A 27222-nucleotide genomic window follows, 5' to 3' on the forward strand; every position below is an offset into this window, starting at 1 on the left:
CCTGATTAGTGCAGGACACACAGTACTTACAAATGTAGCTATACTATTGGTATTTACGAATATTACTGAACCTTCTGGCAAAAACATAATACATCACTGCACTGCTTTTGCTGAATCTGCCACTGTGCAGTCTCTCATCTATTCCAGAAAATACTTACTGAAATTGATTCCAATGAACTCAAAGAAGAATATAAATGCTAACCAAATATGCCCAATGTTAGCTCTGAAGTTTGTAATATTGCAATATGATACAGACATTCAACCTTTAAGAAAATCAGAGACTAAGGTATAAATTAACAAAAAATTACATACAAATATCTATATATGTCTCTATACATAGATACACATAATATATGAGTATATGTATATGTTCAATAATTTTAATTTCAGATATAAAACTGAGGATCAAAAGTCTGATTCATTTTAGGAAGGATTTCAACAGCTCCAACTGACAAAAACATAAATGTCATAATGTAACATTTACACACAAAAATATACCATACAAATAATAGCTATTTGTATACTTTCTGTATGAGCAAAAACTTTCATTTCAGTATACAGCTAAAAGTCAACATCTTCAGGAGCACAAAATGGTTAAATCGTCATACTAACCTGTATTTTAATTGGCCAGGAAAAATTGCTGACATAGACATAGAAAGTGATGTTCGGGTTGCTTCGAAAGTTAAATTTTTCACAGGAAAAGCTATCTCTGTATTCCTTAATATTAGTCTTAGAAACAACAGGAATCTCTTCTCCAGATATTGTTCCAGCTAGAAATATACATACACACACACACACACATATATATAGGTATATATAAATACACATTTATGATTAATATTAATAGTCACAGAAGATGCCAAAGTAAATTTGCATGAGAAATTTAGATTTTGAAATTACTTGTGCATTCTTTAATCTACAACCTTAATATCCATTTATTATGGTTTCCAGGGTACATCAGATACATTTCATATAGAGATTTTACAAAAATTCTTACTCTGGTTTCAAAAGATTACAAATAAATCATAAAATTGATGAAAGTTACAGGAATTTTATAGCAAATTTATCCCTGTTAGCTAAACAGCTAATATAGTTTCCTCTAGTAATATACAATCCATTTCAGTAAAAAAAATCATAGATTAATAAACATGGAAAGTGATTTTGTCTACATCTTAAATTATTGCTACAGTGTTTTAACTGTTCTTAAAAGCTTGAATACCATACCTACTAATAAATACGTATCAATTTTTGCAAATGTATTGATGACTTAGTGCTTATTTTAAATAAATATAATTTGCTAACTATGGCATGGTAAAATGCTTAAAATAGATGTTTATGTAAGACAACCTTCTTTTTAAAAACATTTTTTTTTAGTACAATTTCATTTTAAGCATCATGCTTCTCCTTGGATGTATTTTCAGAAAGTCAAGAGAATCCATTCAGAGAAACTTTCTAAATAAAGCTTTTCTTCTTTTTTATTAAAAAAGAGTAACGGGGTTCAAAGTTGGAGAAAAATAGATAAGCAGCTCCTTTTATCAGCATATACAGAAGAACTTCATTGTTTGATATCAATGTTAAGGTTAATAATTAAATTTTTAGCTTGAACACTGAAACAAAGAAATTAAAATCTCAGTCTCTCCCGTAGTTAAGAAAGCAATTTATCTTAATTAAAATCACAGCATTTCATAATGCTGTCATTTTAAAAATTTAAATAGAGTACAAGGTTTTCCTACCACAGTAATTTTAATTGAATAGGAGAGAAAGTTAACATATTAATGAAGCTTTGTTCTGATTGCAAATTATCATCTGAGGTTTAAATAATATAATCAATAATGGCATAGTGATAATAGCGAAAGAATACATTTTATAAAGTTTTATTATCAAAATTAGCAACAAGGAGATAATCATGTTAAAATGGTTTGATAGATCATGACATCATATAGGAAAAAGTCATTACTCCAAAATGTGACCTTACCTGTAGAACCAATAGACCATGTAATATTGAGATTAAAGTTGTTTGATGCATTAATTGATATATCCAAATTTTTATTTGACTGGAAAAAAAAAGAAGAAAAATAAACGAAAGTTAACAAAATATATCAGAATGTATTAAATATAGCTGTAGCATATGTAACTGAATACAGCTTTCAATCCTTTTCCTTTTTTTCAATTGAACCACAAATAGAAACTGTAATATTTTGGTCTACAGAAGCCAAAAGCAACTCTTTTGCTTCCATAAGGGCCAGGCACAAGTGAGTATATAACTACACAAGTTATCTTTTCAGATTGTGATTGAAATAATGAAATAACTTGTTTTATAAAATTAAAAGAGGAAATTACATTGCATAAGGATGCCTTTTAATTAAGATTTAAAAATGACCTTTCTCATTCTGGTAATAAAGATTTGTTAAGTGAAATTTATTCTCCTTTAATTCATCTCCAGAAGTTATTAAATTTATTATTCATGGGAACAACAATAAAATAAACCACCTGATACATTTTAAGGATACTTCTTGGTACATGTACTACTTAGAAACTTAAGAAAAAAGTGTTTCCTCACTGAATGCACTGAAATACTTTCTAATGTTTCCAAAAATATTTCTAGTAGCTCTAATACATTATAGGAAATTGACAAACCTTAAAAATACAACACAAATCTTGATCATGGCTCTGCAATACTTCTCCAAAATTAATCACATTTTCTTACCTGTTCTGGATTGGCTATAAAGTTTATAGCAGTGTGATGGCGATCATCCTCTTGTAATAAGCTGAAGGTAAACTGGTAATCAATCAAAAGGCTGTCTGCGGGCAAAACAGAATGTAAAAAACCAAACAGATTTGAATGAATACGTATTAAAAATCTCATGTGACCACCTGAAAATTTAATGTTTACTTTCAATTTAAAAAGCATAATCTAAAGTTAGAGCCATTCATATGCATTTCACTGTGTAAATGTTCATCACTATATAATGTGACAATAAGAAAAAAAATGAAAAGTAACTAAATTAAGAAGCAGATTCTACCACAGGGCTGCTAGTATACATAAAGAAGAATGACTAGTTGAAGTTAAGTAATTATTCCAAAATACTGTATCAATTGTACTTGGAGCGTTACCAGTTCCTTAATTTTTATGATGAAATAATTAATCAAATATTCTGCTCAAAATGCTTTTAAATGTTTTAGGATTACAGTAAAATATTTTACTGTGTTGTATAAATGGTTTATTTAGCTATATTGCTATGATACATTATAGAATTGCTGGGTTTTAAAGTTTTGAGAGAACAATACAAAGTTGTATCTACTGTAAAATAATATAGTATGAAGGCCTGATGCTATAGAAACTAACATTGCTGAAGCGGCACAGTGGATTTTTAAATAAAATTTATTTGCCTACCAAGCATATTCTTTCCAAACTGTCAGAATTCTAAGACATTTTCCAAGTGGCAAATGATACACATTTCTCATACAAAAGAAATAAGCAGCAGTTTAGCACTGACTTCAAGAAGATGACACTTCTACACATCATTTGTTCTACAAATTTTGCTTTCAATCTCTTGACTGCCAAGCAGCTCCTATTCACACCATTTATGTCACTGAGCACTAATAGTGCTCCTCTGGGGGGCAACTAAAGCTGGCCAAGGTACAGATACTCCATCTTCAGACCATGCTTACCCATTTTTGGGAGGAGCATAAACTGATTAGGACAAGTAGGAAGACATAGGTTTCGAGCCAACCCATTGAGTTCCTGAAGCTGGAGGGACCAGAGTGAGACTTAGCTGGGTCACAGCAATAGTAATGACTGAAAAAGGAACTTTTCTGGGAGGTATTATTGTATCTGGTATTATCAGTGTGAATCAGATTTCCACCATCTCCATAACGTGAGAAAAAAAGAACCAGTCATCAGTGATGACTGTTGTTGAAGTTCTGTTGCAATTCATAGAGGGCCCATGGAGAATCCCAGCAAGCAATGTTCAGTGCAAACAGATACAGTCCAGATCAGCGAAGTCCTCAGACATAGAAACTGTGATAGGAGATCAATAATTCTTGTGCAATGGTCTGTTAGGAACCCAAGGTGGGTGGAACAGGTTTAAGCATGTTTCACAGAGGCAGATGTCTTTGGCTCTAGCACACATTCTGTTGCACTCAGTAGATATTGCTTATTGCTGACAATCACCTTTTCTGCAGCAACACATCTCCTGAAAAAATACATTTTTATCATAACCAACGAGAAGCCTGACCTAGCAGGAGAAAAAAAGCTTACTAGTCAATAAGCATGAACACAGCCCACTGTATTGTCTTAATAATTAAATAAATGGTGCTTTTTACACTGAGTGTGACAAGAAACTACAGAAATAAAAGGGCTGTATGAAAGGAACTACCACTACCTTGGAAACTAAAAAGTCCACTTTCTCTGTTATTAGCCAACAGAGCTTCATTATTCAAATAAGTAAGAATAAGTTGATCCAACAGATTTCTTAGATAATGAGTTTTGATCATGTATCTGCAAGCTTATAAAGGTGAAAGTTCAATAAATATCAGATTTAAAATAACAATGTTGTTATTGATATTACTCTAAACTTCTATAACTATGCAAAGATAATCAATACAGTCTCACTGACTCTATCAATAAAGTATGCCCTATCTGCATATTTAACAGTATGACTGCCATGTACAAGTACAGTTACAGGCAGCAGGATAGCAAAAGATAGCAAGTATAGTTTAATCTCTACTGAAGTGATTAATAATTCCTTTAATAATCATGATTAGCATGCCCTAAAGGCTAGGAATAATCAATAGATGTACTAAAACGTCCTAATCCGGTCAGCTTGGGATCCATGAAATACAAATGGCTGCTTTAGCAGGAATCTTTGCAAAGACAATTATTGTAAATGTACAGTAGACTAGCATCACAGCATGCAGCCCTGAGGGAACTTTGGCTACCACCAAGGCTACTAAACACAAGATGCACTAATCTAGACAGGTCTTCAGGACAAGATATTGTCGATTTGCTCAGAATATAGAGAAAATGATCATTTAACAATGCCACAGTCATCCTCTAACAGTCATCCTTCTTACAATGCCCTCGCAGAAATGCAGCGTATCAGTGAAGATCAGCAGTTGTACCTGCTTAAGATCACACAATAAGGCAAAACTGGGGACAAAGGAATTCTGTCTCTCAACCATACGAAAGAGCTTTTGTGCACACAAGTTTAAAAAATTTTGAAGATATTTAGTCTTAAAAAATAACTATTTTAGTCTTTTTATTTATCTGTTAAATACACATTTCTGTTATTTCAGCATTTGTTTTCTTATCATCTGCTATACTGTAAAGTTGAAAATTTGTCCTTTAGCTGTGTGTTTGATTACTAGGGTTAGCAACTCCACAAATGCTGGGCTACTCTCATTTAGTTTATATTCTACTTTATAAAAGCCAAGGAAAAAGAAACTTTTTTTCATAAACAAGGACTGCAGGGAAGCATCTTCTAATTAAACTAGGCCTTATAACTTCACTATCTGTAACAATTCAAAGCTTTACATATACCCATAAAATTCCTCTCTGAGAAGTATATTTAATATTTTTGCCCCAAAAGTTAGCATGCAACCAGACTCTCCAGCAATATAGCCCAGCTCCTAATTATAACCTAACTACCACCTACCACTTATATGGTAAGGATGAAGTGAAATGAGGATCACATGTTCTCATGATTTCTATCTAAAGAACAATTAAAATGTTTTATCCACTTTTTTTTTTTTTTTTGTTTTGATAACTAATAATCACAACTAAATTAAACTGAAAACCAGGCTAATGGACACCAAAGATGTTAGTATGCCCTTATTGAAAGGGATTTCTTACAGCCAGCTTGCACTGACAATGGCTGGTCATTGAACTTGAAGAAAGATGGTACACTAATAAGACTGTTAGTCATTTAATAGAAAATTAAAATGTTTAATGGCCAAAACAAGGGTAAGAGAAAGAAAGGTGAAAAGCCTCTTCATTCACTGAATAAATAGCTAACCTTATGTATAAATATGTACATATTAGTAAGAGATTTCAGACTACAGTTAGTTACTAGTTATTTCAATAAGTAGTGTAATTTCTCATTCATTTCCACCAGTAACATTATTTCAATCTTTTCATTACAGTAAAAGGCAAACTGAGACTCTTACATGCCAGAGTTGGTACATTTTCATGATACACCTGTATGACTGAATTACAGTAACTAATCTAGTGAATAGAACCTTTTTTCTCCCTCCTGAGGGAAGCTCTACACATATACACAAAACAGAGCTGTTCTATTTTTACTTCTTGAAACCACTTTTAAAGTTAGAGTAGGACCCTCTCTCACAATTGTAACATCAGTCCCACCACAGTCAGTCTTCCTACACTTTTCTATTTAGGGAACTCCATTCATAATGGTTCTAAAAGTTATACTCTCACCTCCTCATTTATAGGCAGTTTGTCTCTCCCTCTCTCCGGCTCTTTACAGCTATTGTTCTGTAGTTCTTACAAGAGTTTTTTTGACTACAGTACTACTTGTATTCATCTCTATTTGCAAAAATGCAGCTTTTGAAACCAAGTTCTGCTATCGAATGCTATAAATCATATTCATTTGTGACCAAAATAAATCCTGTTTGCATTGTATGGAAGTTAGGCATTACCACCAGACCTCTTTTCAACCAGATAATTATTTCTGAACTTTCACAGCAGTGCCTGATTCACTCCTCTGCTCACTGTATTTCATTTGCCACTGTCATTTTCCTTATTACATTGAAGTATGTTCGTGTCCAACATTATTTATCCACTGTGAGAAAACAGAAAGTCATTTACTGTGAAGTCTTTACTATCAACTATCTAAGGGTACTTTTTGGAAAAGACTAATAATTAGTTAATTTTGATTGTAAGGAAAAGCCATACACAGAAAAATCCGTACTGTGTTAAACTTCAGTTCAGCTCAATGTTAAATGTCTAATCTAAATTAATACTCTAGGCTCACTCCACACTGAACAAAGACAGAAGTTTTCTGAAGTCAAGCAATCGCTTTCTAAGACAAATACTAGCAACAGGTAGGATGAGTTACCCTTGATGCTCTCTACTGAGTACTGAAAGACTTACAAGACTAAGGCTAGACACTTAAGTTTTTAAAAGCTAAAATTTAGGTGATTATCTCCTCATTTTAGTTGTTTTAGAAGTAAAAATGCAGATATGTCAATGTTATGATAGACCTACTGCAGAGATATAAAAATTAAGTAACATTTATGATTACCTGGTTCCTGTTAAACACAGTCTAAGATGATGTTTCCAGAAATTTTAAATTACAAGGCACAGACAGATCTACTATTTTCATAGATTTCTCATCAAACTTTTAATTGAAAACACTACACTATTGATGAAGTTCCATGAACAGATGTAGACCATTTACAAGGTTGGACAACAACATGGCCCATTAAACAGAGTTTGGAAATCAAAGAACTGGAGCATTCTGAACAAAATATTAGTAAAAACAACAACAATAAAAATACAGAAGTGCCTCATTTAACATTTTTTTAAAAATCCATTTCAGAAAAAAGTTCCAGATATTTCCTATTATGGAGCATTTTAAACTCCTATCACTGGCATTCTGTTAAGTGAAAAATACAGATTTTTTTTTTTTTATCTTTCAGTAAATGGTCTTTTGCTTTGTCAGAATGGAAAATTTTTGTAGTATCTTAATCCTTGTAATAGTTTTCAAAGATAAGGAAATTGGGAGAGAGAAAAGTGCTAACACAATCAAGATAAAGTATCTAACGAAAACGTTACAGAGGACATTCAAATTTATCCCTATAAGACATTTTCTTCATAATGATCTAGATGCTTCACCTGCTTCATAACTCTAATATTCAATACTATAACTCTATTATGCAACATAATTTTGCAATATATTAGCATCAATGCTCTCTAACTCGATTCTTATTTTTTTCCTTAGTCACATAGTCTATGCACATTGAAGAGAGCTCTGATTTCCCTGTTCTGCTAGCTGAAATGGCCACTTCTAAAAAACAACATTAAATTATTGTCTGAGTTCATATGTTATTACCAAGCAGGGATGTTTCTTGTCATATAATTACTGAGAGAAGTCAAATTTTAATGTTATTTTCAGTCCTGCTCCTGTAATGTTCAGTTTACTGTATAATCCTTACAAATAACGTACTTTGATTCCTTTTAGAAAGAGAAGTAAAGAGACTTTTATTTCTAAAATCAACCAGTGTCCATGAAAATACTCTCAACATTCAAAAAATATAAATATTTTTAAAATTGTGTATCCTGTTGTGTATGTATACGCTCAAATTTTCACACAAATTTAGGTCTGGGGTCATGCAAATTTTAATGTATGCTTTCACAGAATAACTTTATTAGGTTATTAGCAGAGTTTTTATCCCAGCTATTCAACAATCCAGACACAGGCCTCAACAATAAGAAGCAACCTCACATTGATCAGACACTACAAGGAGACAGATCACGCATTTTGTAAATTGACTATAAAAATACTTATATATTTAAAGTGCACATTTATTATCTCAACAATTTCAAAATTCTTTCCTTCCTATTTAGCTGAACTTTGCTTAAGAAACATAGCATCTGTCCAACTGCCCAAATTGTCCAAATGTCGCAACTTAACTCCTGTTGCTTGACACCACCTGGTTTGTATAAAATACACGATATAAATTCAAGTTGAGATGTTAAAACTTTTTTGATATTCTCTGCTGTTCCTCAAAAAACTTTAACATGTTAGTTCTGAGCACTAAAATATAAAATTCCTCTTATTGAAAATGAATCCAGAGCACTTTCAGCAAAACTGCACTTCCTACTGAACAGGAACGATGTACTTTGTATGCTCCTGTCTGCAGTCTCATGTATCTTAAAGTAATTAAGTGCAATAGATGTTTGTAATGTAAAAAATATGGTATGCTAAAGCACCATACTTGCACAATGAACAGTAGAATGTTTTTATGTTACAGCTTTTAAGTAAGATGCAACACAAGCACCTGTTCATTTAAAATCCTATCAAGTGTATTTAAAGTAAAATCTGCTGACTTAGTAACATTCTCACTGCCTTTTACTCATGCTGAGAATTAAGTGCCAAATCAGCAAAAAACATTCACAAATATTAAATTTAGATTATTTACAAATGAGATTACCTAGACATAATGTTGCCTAATTTAGCCTACACAATCCTTAAAAGAGGTAAGAGGAAATACCTCAACTCTTATTAGGAAAGAAAGTACAAACTGACAAACATGAGGACAAACTGAACCAGGGGTTTTGCCCCACTTCCAAAGTGTAGGTTACAGGGCTAGCAGCTAAGCATATAAAATAGTCTGTGTGGTTAAGCTAAGGAAATAGAAATAATAGAGGGAGAAAAAATGAGGCCCTAAAGACTGCTTTTCTCTACCTCAAAGGAATCACCTCCTCCTCACACAAGATTTATTCTTTGCACCGGAGACAGAACGTTGACCACAGTGGCAGAGCTCACTGACTTCTTTCGGAAAGTGACTTGGAACACTTAATTTCCACCTCAAACAGCTACCAAACATAAAAAGTGATATTCTATTTTCTTAGCATTACTTTTTTTTTCTACAAAAGAGGAACCGGATATGGCTGTGTTATCATTAATTCACGACTCTCTCAGCCATGAAAAAAGGTACTGCTAACTGAAATGCATGAACTAAATAAACCTCATTTGCTTTGTCAGATGATGAGCTTAATATAGAATCTATTTCAACTTTTTGAGGGATATCAGACACAAACTTTTTGACACTCCTTTTCTACTAACTGATTTATCATGTAAAGAAAGCCAGAAAGCTGTAGCAAATACTATTTGACAATCTATTTGTTTTCTTTATTTGAAAATCAATGATCATGCATATCATCTGTACTTGATCTCCACAGAACATACACTGTGGTAGGCAATCCCTTATAATGAACATGAGGATAATGACATATTTGCATGATGCAGTTTTACATTGCCTTCCCTAGATGAATTTCAATTTTCTCTTTCCACCATTTAGTCATAGAATCATAGAATCAGTAAGGTTGGAAGGGACCTCTGGAGATCATCTAGTCCAACCTCCCTGCTCAGCGGGGTCACCTACAGCATGTTAGACAGGATTGCATCCAGGCGGGCCTTGAAGATCTCCAGAGGAGACTCCGCAACCTTTATGGGCAACCTGTGCCAGTGCTCCGTCACTCGCACAGGGAAGAAATTCCCCCTCACGGTCAGGCAGAGCTTTCTGTGCTTCAATTTCTGCCGATTGCCTCTTGTCCTGTCACATGGAACAACTGAAAAGAGTTTGGCCCCGTCCCCTTGACACCCTCCCTTCAGGTACTTATACACAGTGATGAGATCCTCCCTCAGTCTTCTCTTCCCCAGGCTGAAGAGGTCCAGCTCTCGCAGCCGTTCCTCATAGGGCAAATGCTCCAGCCCTCTGAGCATCTTCGTAGCCCTACGCTGGACTCTCTCCAGTAGCTCCATGTCTCTCTTGTCCTGGGAAGCCCAGAAATGGACACACTACTCGAGATGAGGCGTCACCAGGGCTGAGTAGAGGGGCAGGATCACCTCCCTCCACCTGCTGGCAACAGTCTTCCTAATGCAGCCCAAGAGACCATTGGCTTTCTTGGCCACAGGGGTGCATTGCTGGCTCATGGTCAACTTGTCATCCAACAGCACTCCCAGGTCCTTCTCTGCAGAGCTGCTCTCCAGAAGGTCAGCCCCCAGCTTCTACCGGTGCCTAGGGTTATTTTTTCCCTAGGTGCAGGACTCTGCACTTGCCCTTGTTGAACCTCGTGAGGTTCCTCTCCACCCAACAGCCTGTCCAGGTCTCTCTGAAGGGCAGCACAGCCCTTAGGTGGATCAGCCACTCCTCCCAGCTTGGTATCATCAGCAAACTTGCTGAGGAGGCACTCTGTCCCCTCATCCAGGTCATTGATGAAGAAGTTGAACAGGATGGGACTCAGTACTGAGCCCTGGGGGATGCCACTAGCCACAGGCCTCCAACTAGACTCCACACCACTGATGACGATCCTCGATCCTCTGAGCTCTGCCTTTCAGCCAGTTCTCAATCCACCTCAGATCACGTAGTCTCCTGTTCATTTTAATAATCACCTTCCTTCATCTTTTCTTCCTAATTTCTGCAACAGCCATTCCTAACGTCATGAAAAGTTCTAACATTTTATACTCTATCTAGCCATATTTTCATAAACCTGTACAGGAGCAGTACTATTTCTATTCTACAAGAGTAGGGTAGAAACCTACAATTATGATTTCATTGATGAGAAAATTGTGAGATTTTTGCACTAATGTGGATTTTCTGGCCACATTCTGCACAGCTTGTCATTCTTCCAAAATTGTTCTTATAGCCATTGCATTTTTTTTTAAGGGAAAAACAGAGCAAAGCATTTTTATTTACTCAACATTTCAAGAGAAATCAAAGGTACAGATTTTAGTTCTCTACCACACACATTCATGTCTCATACCACTCCTGTCTCAATCATATATTTTCCTAATTTATAGTTTTATAATTACAGGATCCACGGAATGGCCAATCAGGGGATGAAGGCCATTTATTCAGACTTTTCTTTAATTGTATGCTTTACAACGTTAATAATAATCTATTATTCTTTTGTGCTTAGGACTTAGAAAGCTAGTTGTCCAGAGTAGCGACAATCTTCTTTTGTCTAAATGTGGCAGCATACCTAAACAAATTATCACTAAAATGAAACAACCTTGCATGATGTATGTTGTTTTGATAGTATCTGTAAGAGGATACCAGTCCGTAAATTCCCTGATACATCAGCAAAGGCCATCGCAGAGAGAAATTAACCTCCCTTTCAAAATAAAGTGTGCTTTCTAAAATAGACAGAGAAAATTCACAATAATATAAACAAATTTAAGTACATATGTAGACAGATTCTCCAAATCACAGTAAAGTCTAAAGATGATCAGCAGCAATAGTGGTTTTTTAGCCCATCCAGAAATGCTTCACATCAACCTAGCATTTGGAAAATGTATACACAGAGCCTCAGGTGAGAGCATAATACTTCACTAGGTACTTAAGATTCTGGGTGTGGTTATTTTTTTTTAATTCCCTAGGAGGTTAAAATTGGTTTGTGTCATTCTTTTAGCTCAGGGCAAAGACTGTGTTTGTCTGTTGCTCTTTTTATGTTCCAAGTTCATGGGTTTGCTAAGGCCAATCTCTACTCAAAACATCCTAGAATTGTCTGATTCAAACTATAATTTCTTCTAACAGACTTGTAAACACTAAGAAACTTTCTTTTTAAATATCATTTATTCATACAATTCCATATATTCAAAAAGACAACAACAGTCATCATCTTTAATGTATTTAATAATAACAAAAATTGCCTCAATCTGTATCAAAGCTACTGATACAATTGGTGGAACTCATTACTTTAAGTCAAGCATGGCAGTTTTACAATTATAGGATGTATTTAGTTTACACTAATGCTGTCCCTAAAGGAAACAGGAATTATACTGATTGGTAGCAAAGAATCTAACTGCTGGTACACATCTCACAATTCAGCTAAAACACACACCTTTTCAACTGCTAAAATTTATTTGTTTTGCCCTTTGAGTTTCCACACGATTTTTAAATATCTGAAAAATCTCTGTTAACAGTTTTATTAAAAGTGCTACTTGTTATTTATCTTCTCAGATACTCTCCTTGAAATGTTCTTGAGTTTAATCTTTTTCTAAGTATAACAAGTCTGCCACCTAGTGCTTTATGTTCATCTCTAGTACACTTTTTATTTGACTTTTTTTTCTTTATAAATCAAAAGATGCCATGCACTAAGTCAACAAAGGCAAATACATAAATACATGCAGATGTGCATAAATCTAGATGCTTAAAAATTGTCTCCTCTTGCTGACAGTTTGCATTACACGTTTCAATTGATATAACCAATATCTGTGTTTCTTCACTAGCATGCAAGCATCTTATACTATACCTGTTCTCATTTGCTGCAAGATCTGATCAATACATGCTGAAAAGGTAAAACCTGTGATTTCTTAAAAAAATAAATAAAAAAATAGGCAGAAAAAGGATATCTTCACTTCTGAATGTAGCAGTATAGAATAATGAATATTAGGGAAGCGAATGCCTCTCTGTCCCACTGCAGTTCTATATTCAGTCTCTTATTTGGTGAGGTGTGCCATTACAGTGTGGTAGCCCAATACTAAACAGAAGTATACTTTGGAGAAAACTGTAAGGTAAATACTGCTGAGATTGTCTGCTTGGGTTTCAGAGATGACAACTCTTTGGGAGAGGTAAAGTAGCAGTGACATGAGTATGCAGTACCAGAATTACAAAGGCAAGAAATGAACAAGAAATCAGCAGTAATAGGCTCAGGAGGAGAGGGGCTGGGAAAGCTGGCGAAGGATGCAGAATGATGAGGAAAAGGAAGCATGAATAGGTTCCATTCACTAAAAGTTTTGTGGGTAACAGGTCTGAAGCAGCCCAAGAACTTCTAATCCACCCTTTATATAATAATTTGTCATGCATTGTAAATTCAGACTCTGTTTTTTCTAGAACACTGGTTTAACTACTTACGACTTAAAACATTGTGCTGGAATACAACTAAAGTCAGAACCGTGAAAGTGGTAATCATTCCAGCAATTTGCCCCAATCAGTCCCAAACCATCTGGTTTTGCTGCCTGCTTCTTTACAAACAGAAGTATTGATTCTGAAAACAATGCATTTCTAATACTGATGTATGATGAACTAATCCAGCAATCCGAATGCACGCTTTGCTATCTAGGTGCCACTGCTATGCATCACATTGGCTGAGACACCACAGAACAACACTAACAACAACATATACAAATAGCATCATGACAACATGTTATATTTATGTTTTCTATACATGCATAAGTCAACTGCACAACTATCTCTGGCCTCCACTCAGAATTCATTTATATGGATTGAATCAGTGATCATTCACTGAAAGACTGGCTTATAATAGAAAGGCCTAGGGATATACAGCTATTTCCTACCAGAAATACAGAGCAACAATCCAGCAGTAGACTTACCTGACCTGCAAGAATATTTACACAGCCCCCCTCCCAACCCCCCCCCAAAAAAAATGTGGCTTTTAAATTCATGCAAATCTTTCCTTCTTTCCTTTGTAATTATGTTCTCCTCCTTATTACTTATAAGAAATCCTTGTAAGGATTCCTAAACCTATATCCAACTTTTCTGGCTCAGGAAATCCTTCTTCTCATGAAGTTCCTGAGCTGCAAATTGTTGGACGTAAACAGACCTCTTGGGGGAAATATCACTACATGCTTGTCCAGTTACTACACTCTTCCCCAGGCTTTTCATTTTCAGCCACTACTGACAACACAGAAGATTAGACAGACCATCATATAGTTGCTAAGATGTTTTTATATATTCAGTATTTCCCAATTTTCAGATGTGTGTGTGAGGCTTGTTCTCACTCTTATATTCTGACTCTGTTACATCTAGGATTTGATGATATCGTTGCTATCTGTGTTTATCCTTTTGGCACAGTATCTGTATTTAGATTAATTACTATCTCCCACATTTGTGAAATGAATATAGGAAAATACTACTCACATGCACGCCTCTTGTATGTCTTAAACTTTCTTATAAAATTACATATCATGGTAAAGTTATATTTTAAACTTACATTTAAATGTATTTATTTTATACTTACATAGGTAAGAAATTTGAGTATATCTATGACTAACATTTTTAATATATTATTTAGCAAGTAATTTACAGTGCCAATAACCAATTGTTATTAAAATCTTAGGTCAGTCAGTTATCCACAAATTAACAGGAATAATTTCCCATTATGATGCATTGGCCATTAAATGTAAGAAATAAAGCATTCAATTATTTGAACTTAGTGTAGGCTCGTGATTACCTCCAGATAAGGTAACTCCGAAAATTTTTTCATATCAGAATCTTTTTATGACTGAAATTATTAAAAGAAGATTTATCATTCCAAAATAAGATCCTTAAAAAAATTTGAAACCTGAAAGGAGATATATAATAGTAGTGAGTTAAAGGTTAAAGGCTATCTTGAATACAGTGCGATTTGTCTTCAACACGATTTATAGTCCCAACCTGCAATATGATAGCAAAAAATAATATATTTCTTGGAGGTGTCTGAGATCTATAAATCTCATTATTGTCATTTCTTTTCCATCTCTTAGATTAAATAACATTTAAAGAAGAAACAGATGTTAATGGACATATCCAAAATTATCTGTGTAGTACTTTCTCTACAGTATACTCTTCTCATGTGCTCATTATCTAGCTTTGAATCTACATAATTTCTAAAATGAATATATACAAATATTCAATCCTCTAAATACTGGAATTTCTGTTTTGAAATAAGAACAAATATAACACATATAATTGAGTTTATTTGATCAACAGTATTTGTACAATACAGACTTAAGGAGTATTTTCAATTAGGTCTATTTTAAGAATACAGTCAACTATATCACAGTAACTTGGAAATACAACATTTAAAAATGAACTTCTACCTTGAACCATTAAACTTGAACTTGACTGTGGAAAAAATGCGTATTTTTTTTAATAACTGTCAAAAAGAATGAATGTTTTAGACCTATAGATACATTAGTATCTGTAACAGACTATTTTATTTTGTAAAACAGATGCAAACCACTTAAGTTAAAAATGAAATATACTAGTAAAGAAAAAAAAATTATTAGGTAAATGATGCCAACAAGAGACTATAAAACAAAACTTTTGTATATGCTCTAGAATGAAAAGGTAAAATATAAGCCCAAAATTTATTAAGAAATATATCTTTATACAATTTAAGGTCAAGGTAGAGGATGACATTAGGAAATAACAGACAATTGAATCCAGTTGTCTGACATTGAGAAGGTATGTGCAAAAGTTGCAAGAGGAAAGAGTGTCCTCCAACACTAATGATTAATGATGATTAAATGATGATTAAAATTACTATTTAACATTGATATTAGGTCAGCAAATAAAGAGCTCACTAAGGGATTTCTGCACACTGGTAATAAGCATTCTTTCCCATCCCTTCCCATATTTCACTATGACTATCAGAAACGTAACACCGTAAAACTAGTTTGCCTAAGGCACATTTTACAACAGTAAAAACATGGGGACAACACACATGCTTTATCATTTTAAAACATACTGGAGTTCAGCTGAGGAACACTTCCCTGGGACACATACTGACTGGCTAAACCATCCAGAACGTCACTAAGAAATATCACCATTTAGCCTGTTTCTATTTCCCTATTACAAATCCTGCCTTTTAAAGAATGAGACAATTACATATTCCCTTTCTTCACATACATTGAGATACAGAGAACAATGCAATGGTTTGATCATTCACTGTAGCATATGTACAAGGAATTAACTTTCAGTAGGTTTTAGTGCTTTCTTGGGGACAAAGTGACACCAAGAGAAGTCCAGAAGGGCACTTTATTTTTTAATTTACTTTTTCAAAGTTGCACCAACTACTTGAAGAATACTTTGAAGAATATTTAGCTCGTTTTACAGTGGAAATGAAATTATAACATAATGTGTAAATAGCATTTAAATAGTGAACGTGAAAAACATAAGTACTCACAATAACAGGTTCCCCTAAGTGGATTTCCAAGATATCTATTTTCAGAATCACAGCTGCAGGGGAAAAAAGAAAAAAAATCTCAATAAACAGATTATAGTTTTAATACTAATACAGCTAGAATATTTATTCCAAATAGCTTGAGTTTTATTACTAGCAGCACAAATACAGGAAATTAAAAGGTATTGATATAGTTCTTCAGTAGGATGTACTGCCTTCTGGAGGCACTTGTTTATAGAAGAAACCCAGAGTGATGAGGCTCTGATGAGGCTAGAGGTGAGTGCCTGTAGTAGGACTTACCTCTGAAGGTATGTTTACACTAACAAAAAAAAAGGCATCCAGGCAGCAAGGTCAAGCACTAAGAGCTCCGATTACGCATGCTGCCTCAGAGATAGGTTACGTCCTGGCTGGTTTTGATCACCCCTTTGCTCTCTCCAAGATGACAGCAGAGCAAGGATCAGCGGGATTATTCACTGCAGGAAATGTTCCCAAACATGTCTCCCGCTAACACACACAGTCTTGAAACACTACCACAGCAGACTTTGCATCCTCAAACACCTTCCACATGTCCTCATGCCACTTATTCAGGGATGGAACATCTAGCCTCAGTTTCATGCTACACAAACAACCATTCCGGTGGGCTACAATATGTCATTCATTTTGTTTCCAACTCTTTAAATGCAAAACAAAAGCAAAAAAAAAAAAAAAAAAAACAAACAAAACAAAAAAACCTCATCACACACCAAAGCAAACAAGCAAAAAGACCAACTACAGCTCCATGCAATAAATGATAATTACATCTTCATGGCAGGAGGTCCGTGAGGTGATCCACAGCCAATAGCTGTGTACTGTGCTCTAAATCATCCTAATCTATATTGCTGCAAGTCAGGCCATGATAACCGGCCCTAAGACCAGAAATTAGCCGTAAGTGCAGTAGCATAAGCATAGCTGTATCTCAGCTACTTCACTTCTCTGAACTGCAGAAACAGTTGCTTCTCTCCATTAACCAAGCACTAAGTGAACTTAGACTTAATATATAATGTCCTGTAACCTGCATCTAGTCTGCTGTAGCTGATATGCTGAGAAGTTGATAAATTTAACTTATTTATAAAATATGTGATTGTTTTCAGAAACATGGAATAAGCTACAGAATTTCATAATCATCAAATTGAGTTATATAACACTTGTCTAAAAACCCCATATACCTTAATAGAAAATGATTATCCTGTTTTTGGTTTTCTGGGCTATTCCAGAAGTCTCCAACAAAATTATAATTTTCTATTAAATATATATAACAGTTCATTAAACAAAGAGAAAGCTTATCACTGGTTATGAATTTTTTTCAGTTAATAGCTTGTACTACCTTTTCATTACTTTGCGCTCTTTAAGAAACATAAATTGCAAGGAGATCTTTTATTATTTATTTTATTTGTTAGTAATATGGCAAAACTTTATAGCTTCGGTGTCAAATCACCTAGTAAGTGGCAGACTGTAAAACACTGTGCTTACACTGGCTCAACATCTGTCAAAAAAAGGTTAATATATTCAACTTTGTTCTTCTGTTTTCTCTTCCATAGTTTCCAGCCTAATGTTAGGTTGCTAACATGCTCATTTTTATTAAACATGTGCAGAGAAGCTCCTTAGGTATTTGTTACAATATCATAAATGAAATAATGAACAGTAGCACTAAAAAAACTTGCAGTTGATTCTTCCCATGAATTAGAGTTTCTTTTAAGGGGCTTGTTTGCTCTGTTCTATATTTTTATACATTTTTTTTTAATTACTAAAACAAACCAGTTTCATATTGGTTTTAGAATTGCTTGGGATTTCAAAATAAAGGTTCTGCCCAAATGAATAAATAATTAATTTCCCAAATCTTCTATGTTTATGAGCAATTTAATAATTTCTGACTTTCTTTTCAAATACCATAAATGTACCCAGAGTACATGTTTACAGTAAGATTCACAGAACTTTAATTAATGAAAGGCCTGTTTTCTAAGAATTTGTGTGCTTAAAAATCACTCTTTGCTGGAGATTCATAATGTGTATGATCTTGTGCACTATATCAACCATAAGACAGCCTTAGAAAGGGCAAGTAGAATATATTCAAGTCTGATGTTACTGTGGTTTTGACATTGAGCAAGCTCCCTCCATCACAGTAGCTTATTCTTGGTGAAAAGGTTAATCTTTGTATATCTCAGTATATTTTATTCAGGTAAAGAATGTGTCTCAATTTGGTTCACCTGTCCTTGCAGGTATTGGGTTAGTTTTCAGTTGTTAAACATAATCTTTAGGATAAGCTTTCTCTTGTATGTCTTTCAAAATCTTAGAGAAGATATTTCTCTCCACCACTTTGAGAGAACACAGTTTCTCATAGGAGTTAAGTCTGCATTTCTGAGTTCACCCATTACATACATAAATACGTGTTCACTACTGCCAAACACGTGGTCAGTCATGGATAAAGAAAAGAGCCAGAGAAATAGAGTCAAGTCAAGAACACGAGATTTTCTGGATGAGAGTGAACAGTAACAAATCATTGGTATGTGAATTTAGAATTAGACAGTTTGGTCCAATTCATTAAGTTTAACTAAGATACTCTTTGCTCAGGTTGTTCCATATGATAGTTACTGTTCACTTAATTCCTGGACAGCAGAAGAGATGAAGCAATGATCTAGAATTTATTAGGAAATCATGCCTTATCTCTTAACCAATTTCTCTTATTTATGTTATCAGGTGAGACTAAGTTTATCTATTTATTTTTTTCTCCTGTAGCACAATGTATTATGTTTGAAATATTATTACTTCTAAGACCACTTAAAAACCTTTGATCTCCATCTTTCTGAGAGGCCAGAATTGAGTAGAATGAGAAAAATCTGGAAATATAAAGTCAGCTTATGAAGCTAGGATGTTTTATTTTTTCTATTGGTGAGATCAGCTTAAATAAGAAAAAGTATTCCTGGCCTAGGCCTTTCTTTTCTTTTTGAGAATTAAGGGAAGAGGAGACAGATTAATCTACTGAAAAAACCCTGTCTCAAGGCATTCTTATATGCAGTTACAAGAAGAAACAAATAAATCATTTTCACACATCATTAAAAAGTCCTAACTGGAAACATAAATCCTAGAATCTTTTGCCCTTTTAGGTTATCATTATCTTAAGAGGTAGGCAGATCGTTCTTCATATCTACAGCAGAAAGCCTAGCTCGTGACTGGAAGGAGCTTGACACTGAGAGAATTAAAGGTGTCTAATTTGTGTATTAGAAAAAAAATATATGTTTAATTATAGCTCAGTAAATTGAGAGAACTATTCATTATTAATGGAAAACATTGGGACAATACACTGCAACATCAATATAGTCAAGAAGCAGACTCTTAGCTATAAGAGGGTATTTTTTATGTGCAAATTGTTAGTCTGTGTACTTCATTACAATAAAATAAAGGTTATAGTAGTAGTAGAAAAATACCGTAATAGTAAGCAATTAAACAAATCTACTCTCTGAAATTCACAAAGCACTGCACAGAAAATTAAATGATTAAGCCTCACTAATTTGATCTACAGTACCTATTTTTCACTAAATATATCACCTGCACAACGTTATCCTATTGGAATCATAGCACTTAGCACACATAATGCTTCTTCTGATTCGTTTAAATATATTCAAAACTTCCAACACATGAGACAGGCAGTTTTCTGTCTGTAGCACAACTCGGCCCGTTGTGAGGTCACTCACAGTTATTGCTGTTGATCAAGTCCATTCTTTCCTAATTGTTTTTGACATAGATAATTTCATGGTTAGAAGAGGTGGTTGCTCCTTGCTGGTTCCACATAAAAGCTACTGAAACCAAGCTTTAAGACCCAGGGTTTTGTCCTCTTCCATCCATGCTCAAGTGTGAATTGGAATTACAGATATCAGTGACTCACTGTTCTGAACTACATAATAATCCAAGAACAATGTCTGCTGACTTCAGTGCTTTTAGTCAAGTCGCTACTCTTGAGCTGAAAATATTTGATTTTTGTGGCATTACTTCCAAAATGTTATAAGCTACAGTTAATTACAGCTATTGCCTGTAGTTAGGCATATATGACAACTAATTTTAAAATAGCTAGATAGGTACTTTGAAAATATCAAGTCTTTCAAGATTTTCAAGTAGAGGGATCCAAGCAGGGTAAATACTCCTGTGTAACTCTGCCCTGAGCTCTATGTTACCACTAAAGTGTGTATTACTGAAAGCGCATCAGGTATCTCAGGCAATCTGCAAAAGGTGCAGGCACAGCATAGGCATACGCTCAGTGCTTGGGAACAGCCAGCAGTAATGCTTCATAGTTTGCTCCTAACGCCACAAGCCTGAATACGTGGCTAAAGCAATCTAATTTTAGCTTTAGGGACACAGTTGTTTGAACTTTGATTACCAGGTGCCCCAAGTAACCATTCTACTACAATTAACTAACAATTATGTTATGTTTTTGAGTATATTATAGAGTATTCTACTATTTAATACATCATGGCATCACGCACTGAGGAAAATCTGTCAGAAACGGAGCCAGGACTATGGAGAGAAAATAAAAGTCTGTTCTGAAAAATCACGAACAAGACTTCACAAATTAATGATAGCAATGACAAATTTGAAATTTAAAATGCTTTTTCTAAACACATCTCACTCTGTTTTAAGGGCTTATCTTGTCCAATGATGTATTTACATTTAGAAAATTACTAACAGGAAAAAAGCTAAAAAAAGAAAGTAGAATTAAAAAAACGAAAAGAGATTATTCAGACAACAGATGAAAATAGCCTCTTACCAGCATCTTCAGACATCTGTAATCAAACCTGCACTGTTAAACGTATGCAATTCAGCAACACGTTACTTATTAAAACCACTCTGCCTCTGTAAAGAAGACTAATCTCACAGAATGTACTTGTAATTGCTGAACAGTTGAAAGTATATCAGCTTCCCCTGGTTTTCTGATCTCATTTTAGGTCTCTACAAAACCAATTTGCATTGGGTCTAAAATCCCTTGTATTTGAGAAACTATACACAGAAACAGTATGTTGACTTACATAAAAACTTTTATTATCAGTCCTGAGTTTCCTTCTAAAAAATGACACCATAAAGTACATTCTTTCTTTAAGAATAAGATCTAAAAATCACTAGTTAGTATTCTGCTTGGAAAACCCAATTTTTCTTGTAATAAATTCTTAATTTTATAATTTTAAGATAAAGTTTTGTTTCCTATTCTTTTATTTAAGAAGATAATGATTTATTCATACTTTTAGTAAGTAGGAGAGAGAAAATAAGGAAAAATATCCATGCATATCACCTTAATATCATAGTCATATGAGTTTATCTTTATACATCCTTTTTCAAAAAATAAGAATTAAGCATCTAGCTCATTGCCTATGTAACAAAAATTTGTAACATCAACCAGTCCAGAATTTCGTATTCTATTCTTACTAGACAAACAAGAAAAGAACATACATTTATGACTATTTATAACTTCCTGTGAAAATGCAAAAAATAGTAAATGTCTTTATCACCTAAATACGTGCTGCAACTCCTACAATACATTTTTAAATAAATAAATAGTACTCATTACCATTGAATTATCACCAAATATTACTGTGGCAATAATTTAATCTCTACTATATTATCACATAAAATGTTCTCCAATTCTTTGTTAGCATGGGTCCTTCCCTCTGCAAACTTTGTATATCAACATTGTCCCTGTTGAAGAACTTTTGCATCTTTCTATTTTACTTCTTAAATCTCCCACTTTCCAACAAGTGAAAAAAAATGAAGGAACAAAGGAATGAAAGAAAAAAAGAATCTAAAATCTAATTATTATAGTAAAAAGAGATTTGAATTAGCTGTTAGAGAAGCTAGTTCCACAGTTACAAAGTCATTCTGCCTCATGTTTTCTAGCACTAAAACAAGCACTAGCCAATGGATAGAAAGGGTGGTAGCATAATTTTTTCCTGTTGTGTGGGATTATTCAGTAGGAAAGAACTTTTAAATAACTCTAGAATACCTCAGATTCAAGATAATCTGCCTAACGTAGCAGCTTTTCTTACAGCAGTATCCTTTTAAATAATATTGCATCTATTCCAGTGGATTTTTTTTTCCCAAGCCACTATCACATATACTTCATTTGCAATTTCACTTCTAAGAATCTTTGTAAGAACACACATCATTATCTATATATATTTTTCATTATTTTTATGTTAGTCAGATTTTTTGTTTTTATAACCTACCTCTTGCTTTATCTTAATTTTTATCTGTTTATTTTAAGTAGAGCCATGATTTAAACAATAAGGATAGAGAAATTACCAGGACAAGTAAGTCCATTTGTGTGGACGGTCTGTTGAGGAAAGGAGCTCACTGAGAGATGTAAATATTTACTGAATGGAAAAGTACTATTCATAGTACTTTCAAGACTTCCAGATTTAATTTCATCACATTTTCAGATAACAAATTTACATCTTGGAATCTCAGAAATTTATATATATGAAACGCTTTGAACATTGTAATGAAATATAAATGTTTCTCTTACCTTTTTGCATTATGAATATAATCTTAAATAAGAAGAACAGAGAAAATATTGCAACCTTAGCAAATGAATTATTTGAGTAATCAGCAGTTCTAGGAAAGGATAATATTTTGAAATGAATATAGTATAAATATGCTTTGATAACTCTCCAAAATGTATTTCTGTAAAACATTTCTAGAAGAAAAAAAATGTCAAAAATATGTCATGGAATGAGATTTATTGTCTGAACGAAGAGGTTTTCAATGCAAACCACTTTGTGCTCTCCTGATCTGAAGAGCAGTGTAGGTATTCTAAGGTGATCAGAAACCCCTGCTAGTATTTCTGGTAGGCTTGGCCTGGCGCAATGTAAACACAGCATCTTGTTTTGAACAACGTTGGTTATTTCTAACATTTACTTTCTCGGGGCTGGAAAAGTTTCTGAACTATTCACATGCACTGTGAGTTAAGAAGTGTATCAGAACAAAAGTTTTAGGAAATACTGATGTTATCTAAATTACTTCTCCACCCATTACAGTATCTTATACAGGGTTAATGGGTTAATGGCAATTTGTTATATGAACAGGAAGCTTAAATATTACAAAGACTTAAGTTTATTATACAGAACAACGGACAAGTTATCACTCTTACTATAAAGATGCCAGAACTCTAGCTATTAAATGATATTTTCAATTATACTTTAAGTATTCCTGGCTGACTAAAGAGCTTCAGATTAGATATTCAGAAAATACATTCATAAGCTTAACTTACCATATTTGTTTCCTGTGGCATTTACAGAAATTGTCAGAGAATTGTACCTCCTCCTTTAACAACAATGGATGGTGAGCCTTCAAAAACATTTAAATGACCTATGGGAGAGTTGTCATCAGAAACCAGATATGGAGGTAGAGCAGTTTCCAGCCTCCTATCTTCTTTAGGTTCTTCTGGCCTTTAAAACCACATTTTTATCCATCAGACCACTCCATTATCTATAAATCCATCCAATATGTTGTTCTCACAAGTTCTGTTCCTGCCTAAAATCTTTCTTTCTCTTTTGCTTCACTCCCACACCCCATGCATGGCATAGTCCATCAAATTAATGTCTTATGGCCTACCATTTTTCTACTGCCACCATGTCTGTCTCTTTTAAAAACCTCTTTAATATATCATGCCCATCTAACTTGTGCCATCTTTTATCTGACTACATTAAACAAGACATCAATCCGAAAGACAGAGAAATATCTATTAAGAAAAGAGCACACAAAATAGGATAGGTGGTTGGAGAAACTATTAAGATAAATACACGTTTGCTTTTATCCACTCTTTCCTATGTCTTGATCTCCATTAGTCCATTATAATCCATAATATTGTAAATATCCTGGAGCAGAGACTATACTGATACATCTTTATATCTATACTATATCTATATACTATACATCTTTAGCAAGTGCCACATAAACACGTTATTGTCTATGCTATAACAAAAATTCTATATATGCCAACACTTCTAGTCTTAGACAGCTGACTGGCCTTTAACAGACCTTTAAGAACACTAGTTAAAATAAATGGTCTTAAAAAGGAAGGAAAAGTTGACTAAAAGTACACCATAGCCTCACAACAGGATACTGTGAAGTATTTTATGACAAGATTTCTGGTCTTTCTGTCTCACTCAAACTATATGTATTTGTTTTGGATAGGCAGGCTCAAGAGTACTACTGTGAAAAGCATTGAGTTGCACTCCACATAAGACTGCAAGCAGAACAGAGCTTTTAACTCTGTAGGTAATCCCAATGACTTCCAAAGGGCAACTCACACAATAAAGCATTATTCAAAACAGGCACAAAATCTCACCCTAAACAACAACAGAATGAAAGAATATTTATTAGCTATTACTACACACCTGGTGTACGACTTATCTGAAAAAAACAGCACCCCAACTGGAAGTGAATGATTGGTGAAGCTGAAGACTACACTCATCAAAAACAGATCTTATCATCCAGATCTGCAAACATCAGTCTCAACACCTAAAAAAAGTGTCTATGAAACAACATTTTATATATATATATATATATATATATGCTTAAATTAGTTATTGCTAGAACTATCTGGAAGAAATATATATACACACACACACATATATATCTATTGACTAAGTATAATCAGTTATTTTATAGCAAGTAGGGTACTTTCCTTGCTTCTTGTGCTATAACAAGTGCAACAAATTGGCCCAAATATTTTTGTCATCAACATTTCTCAAAGTATTCTAAAACTTTGTAACTTTCCATAGGTATTCTGAGCAGACAGACATTAAAAAATTTTCTTGATTTTTAAAAGCTTTAAATGCAAATTTAGTATATATTCTAAAAGAACAAATATCAGCTCCTAAAAAATGAAAATCAAATATTAAAATACATAGTTAATATAGTTAAATTGCCAAAATGCAGTTTTGAAAATAACGAAATGACCTGAAATACACTAATTCAGAATGGCCTTACTGCCTTACCGTTGAAAATTTTATCAGATTTTGTTCTAATCAAATACTTTACTAAAAATAGTATTTGACTGCTAGCAATGATCCCCATAAACTTGCTAAAGATATAAGATTTTATTTATCTATTTAGGTGACCATTCACCTGCTTCTGTGTGGTTTTCAAAGAAAAAAAAGAAGCAAATAAAAGCAGTGCTGTAACAAAATGCTTCCGTGCTTCCCTGGAAATGAAAAATGTGGTAGATTAAGGGAAACAAAAATCAGGATTAGAGAGTACAGAAATTTACCAAACAAGGACTTTTTTTGACGTCAGAGGGAAATAAAAACAGCCCAAGAGGCATAGGAATATCCTGTTCAGTAATACAAACATACAGTAGAGGTGGGATATTAGTGATGCAGAGATTGTGTGGGAATAGTTACAGCATAATCCCTTCACAAGCATCCATTTCACCTGCCTTGAGCATTTCTATTTTCTATCCATCTTTTTCTGACTGTCTGTTGGTTTGCTGCTTAACTCAAGCCTGCATAGGATAATAGGCTACAATTACATTAACCGCCTTTCATCTCTGTCTGAATTAAATTTGTTCTGCATGCTGGCATGAAAGCCTGTTCCAAATCATTTTGTTTAAGTCAAAGAATAATAAATTCTCTCAGTTCAAAAATTTGGGCAATGTTTTTAGCATTGTGAAATATGTTTCTGATTTTTTTTTAACTGACAGTCTCAAAATTAGTACTAAAGTCAGAAATACTCCACATTACGATAATGATTAAAAAAATCATTTTTAAAAAACAGATTTATCTTTAACTGTTCTCATGTTTGTAAGTTTTTTTTTTCTTTACTACTTTCAGATCAGGTTTTTAATTGTAACCAGTTTCCCAAACTAATTTACGCAAAGCTAATGCTGTAATTTGTATTACCCACAAATCAGAAGTGTGACATACTTTAATGTCACTTCAAACACTATTTCTTGTGACACAAAAGTCAGAAAAGCAGAGTATGTGTCATGTATTCTGTAAATAAGAGACACAAAAGCAGTGGAGAAATGCATTCTGAGGAGGAAAATGTTCTTGGCAAGATCAGCATGGAAAAATTCCAAAGAATTCACTCAATGTTATTCAATGTTTGCAGCGTATTCTAATGCATTGTAGTAAACCCTTTGATCGAATATAAAGCACTAATACCGAAGCTTTAATCTTAAATTTCTCCAGTGAGCTTAACTGAACAGGTTTAAAAAAAATGGCACCTCCCGGACTGTAGTCTTTTACTCTTTCTGTTTTTTCTCTCCCTCTCTCTTCAACTCTTTTGGATTTTTATTTTTAAAGAAAATGTAACTGACCGTTACATATTTCTTGCTTCTCGGTGTCTAAGAATATTGCTCTATGTTTGATTTATAGATTTCTGGTAAGATGTGAGGTGTTCAAAGACAGTATAAGAATACAGTTTGTTTGTAAACTTCTCTGTCTTAGGTATGAGCTGTGATACTCTGTTCACTGCTTCTGTTAGTTCACTGTTTAGTGTAACATCTTGACTACATCAGACGCAGTGGTTTGTGCAGCAGT

The 27222-nt window shown here is 33.8% G+C and overlaps 1 protein-coding gene across 10 annotated transcripts in view; it reads right to left on the reverse strand.

Moving 5' to 3' along the window:
* The window catches only part of ATRNL1 (attractin like 1), a 510466-nt gene that overhangs the window by 292353 nt on the left and 190891 nt on the right, over window positions 1-27222 (reverse strand). For all 10 annotated transcript variants that reach the window (XM_062580018.1, XM_062580017.1, XM_062580020.1 and 7 more), the window contains exons 22-25: window positions 16661-16713; window positions 2708-2802; window positions 1976-2054; window positions 613-770 (exon numbers count right to left, since the gene is read on the reverse strand). In XM_062580018.1, the coding sequence (XP_062436002.1) occupies window positions 613-770; window positions 1976-2054; window positions 2708-2802; window positions 16661-16713 (385 nt within the window). The remainder of the gene's footprint in view (window positions 1-612; window positions 771-1975; window positions 2055-2707; window positions 2803-16660; window positions 16714-27222) is intronic.

This window comes from Rhea pennata, chromosome 7, assembly GCF_028389875.1.
Source record: "Rhea pennata isolate bPtePen1 chromosome 7, bPtePen1.pri, whole genome shotgun sequence".
NCBI lineage: Eukaryota > Metazoa > Chordata > Aves > Rheiformes > Rheidae > Rhea > Rhea pennata.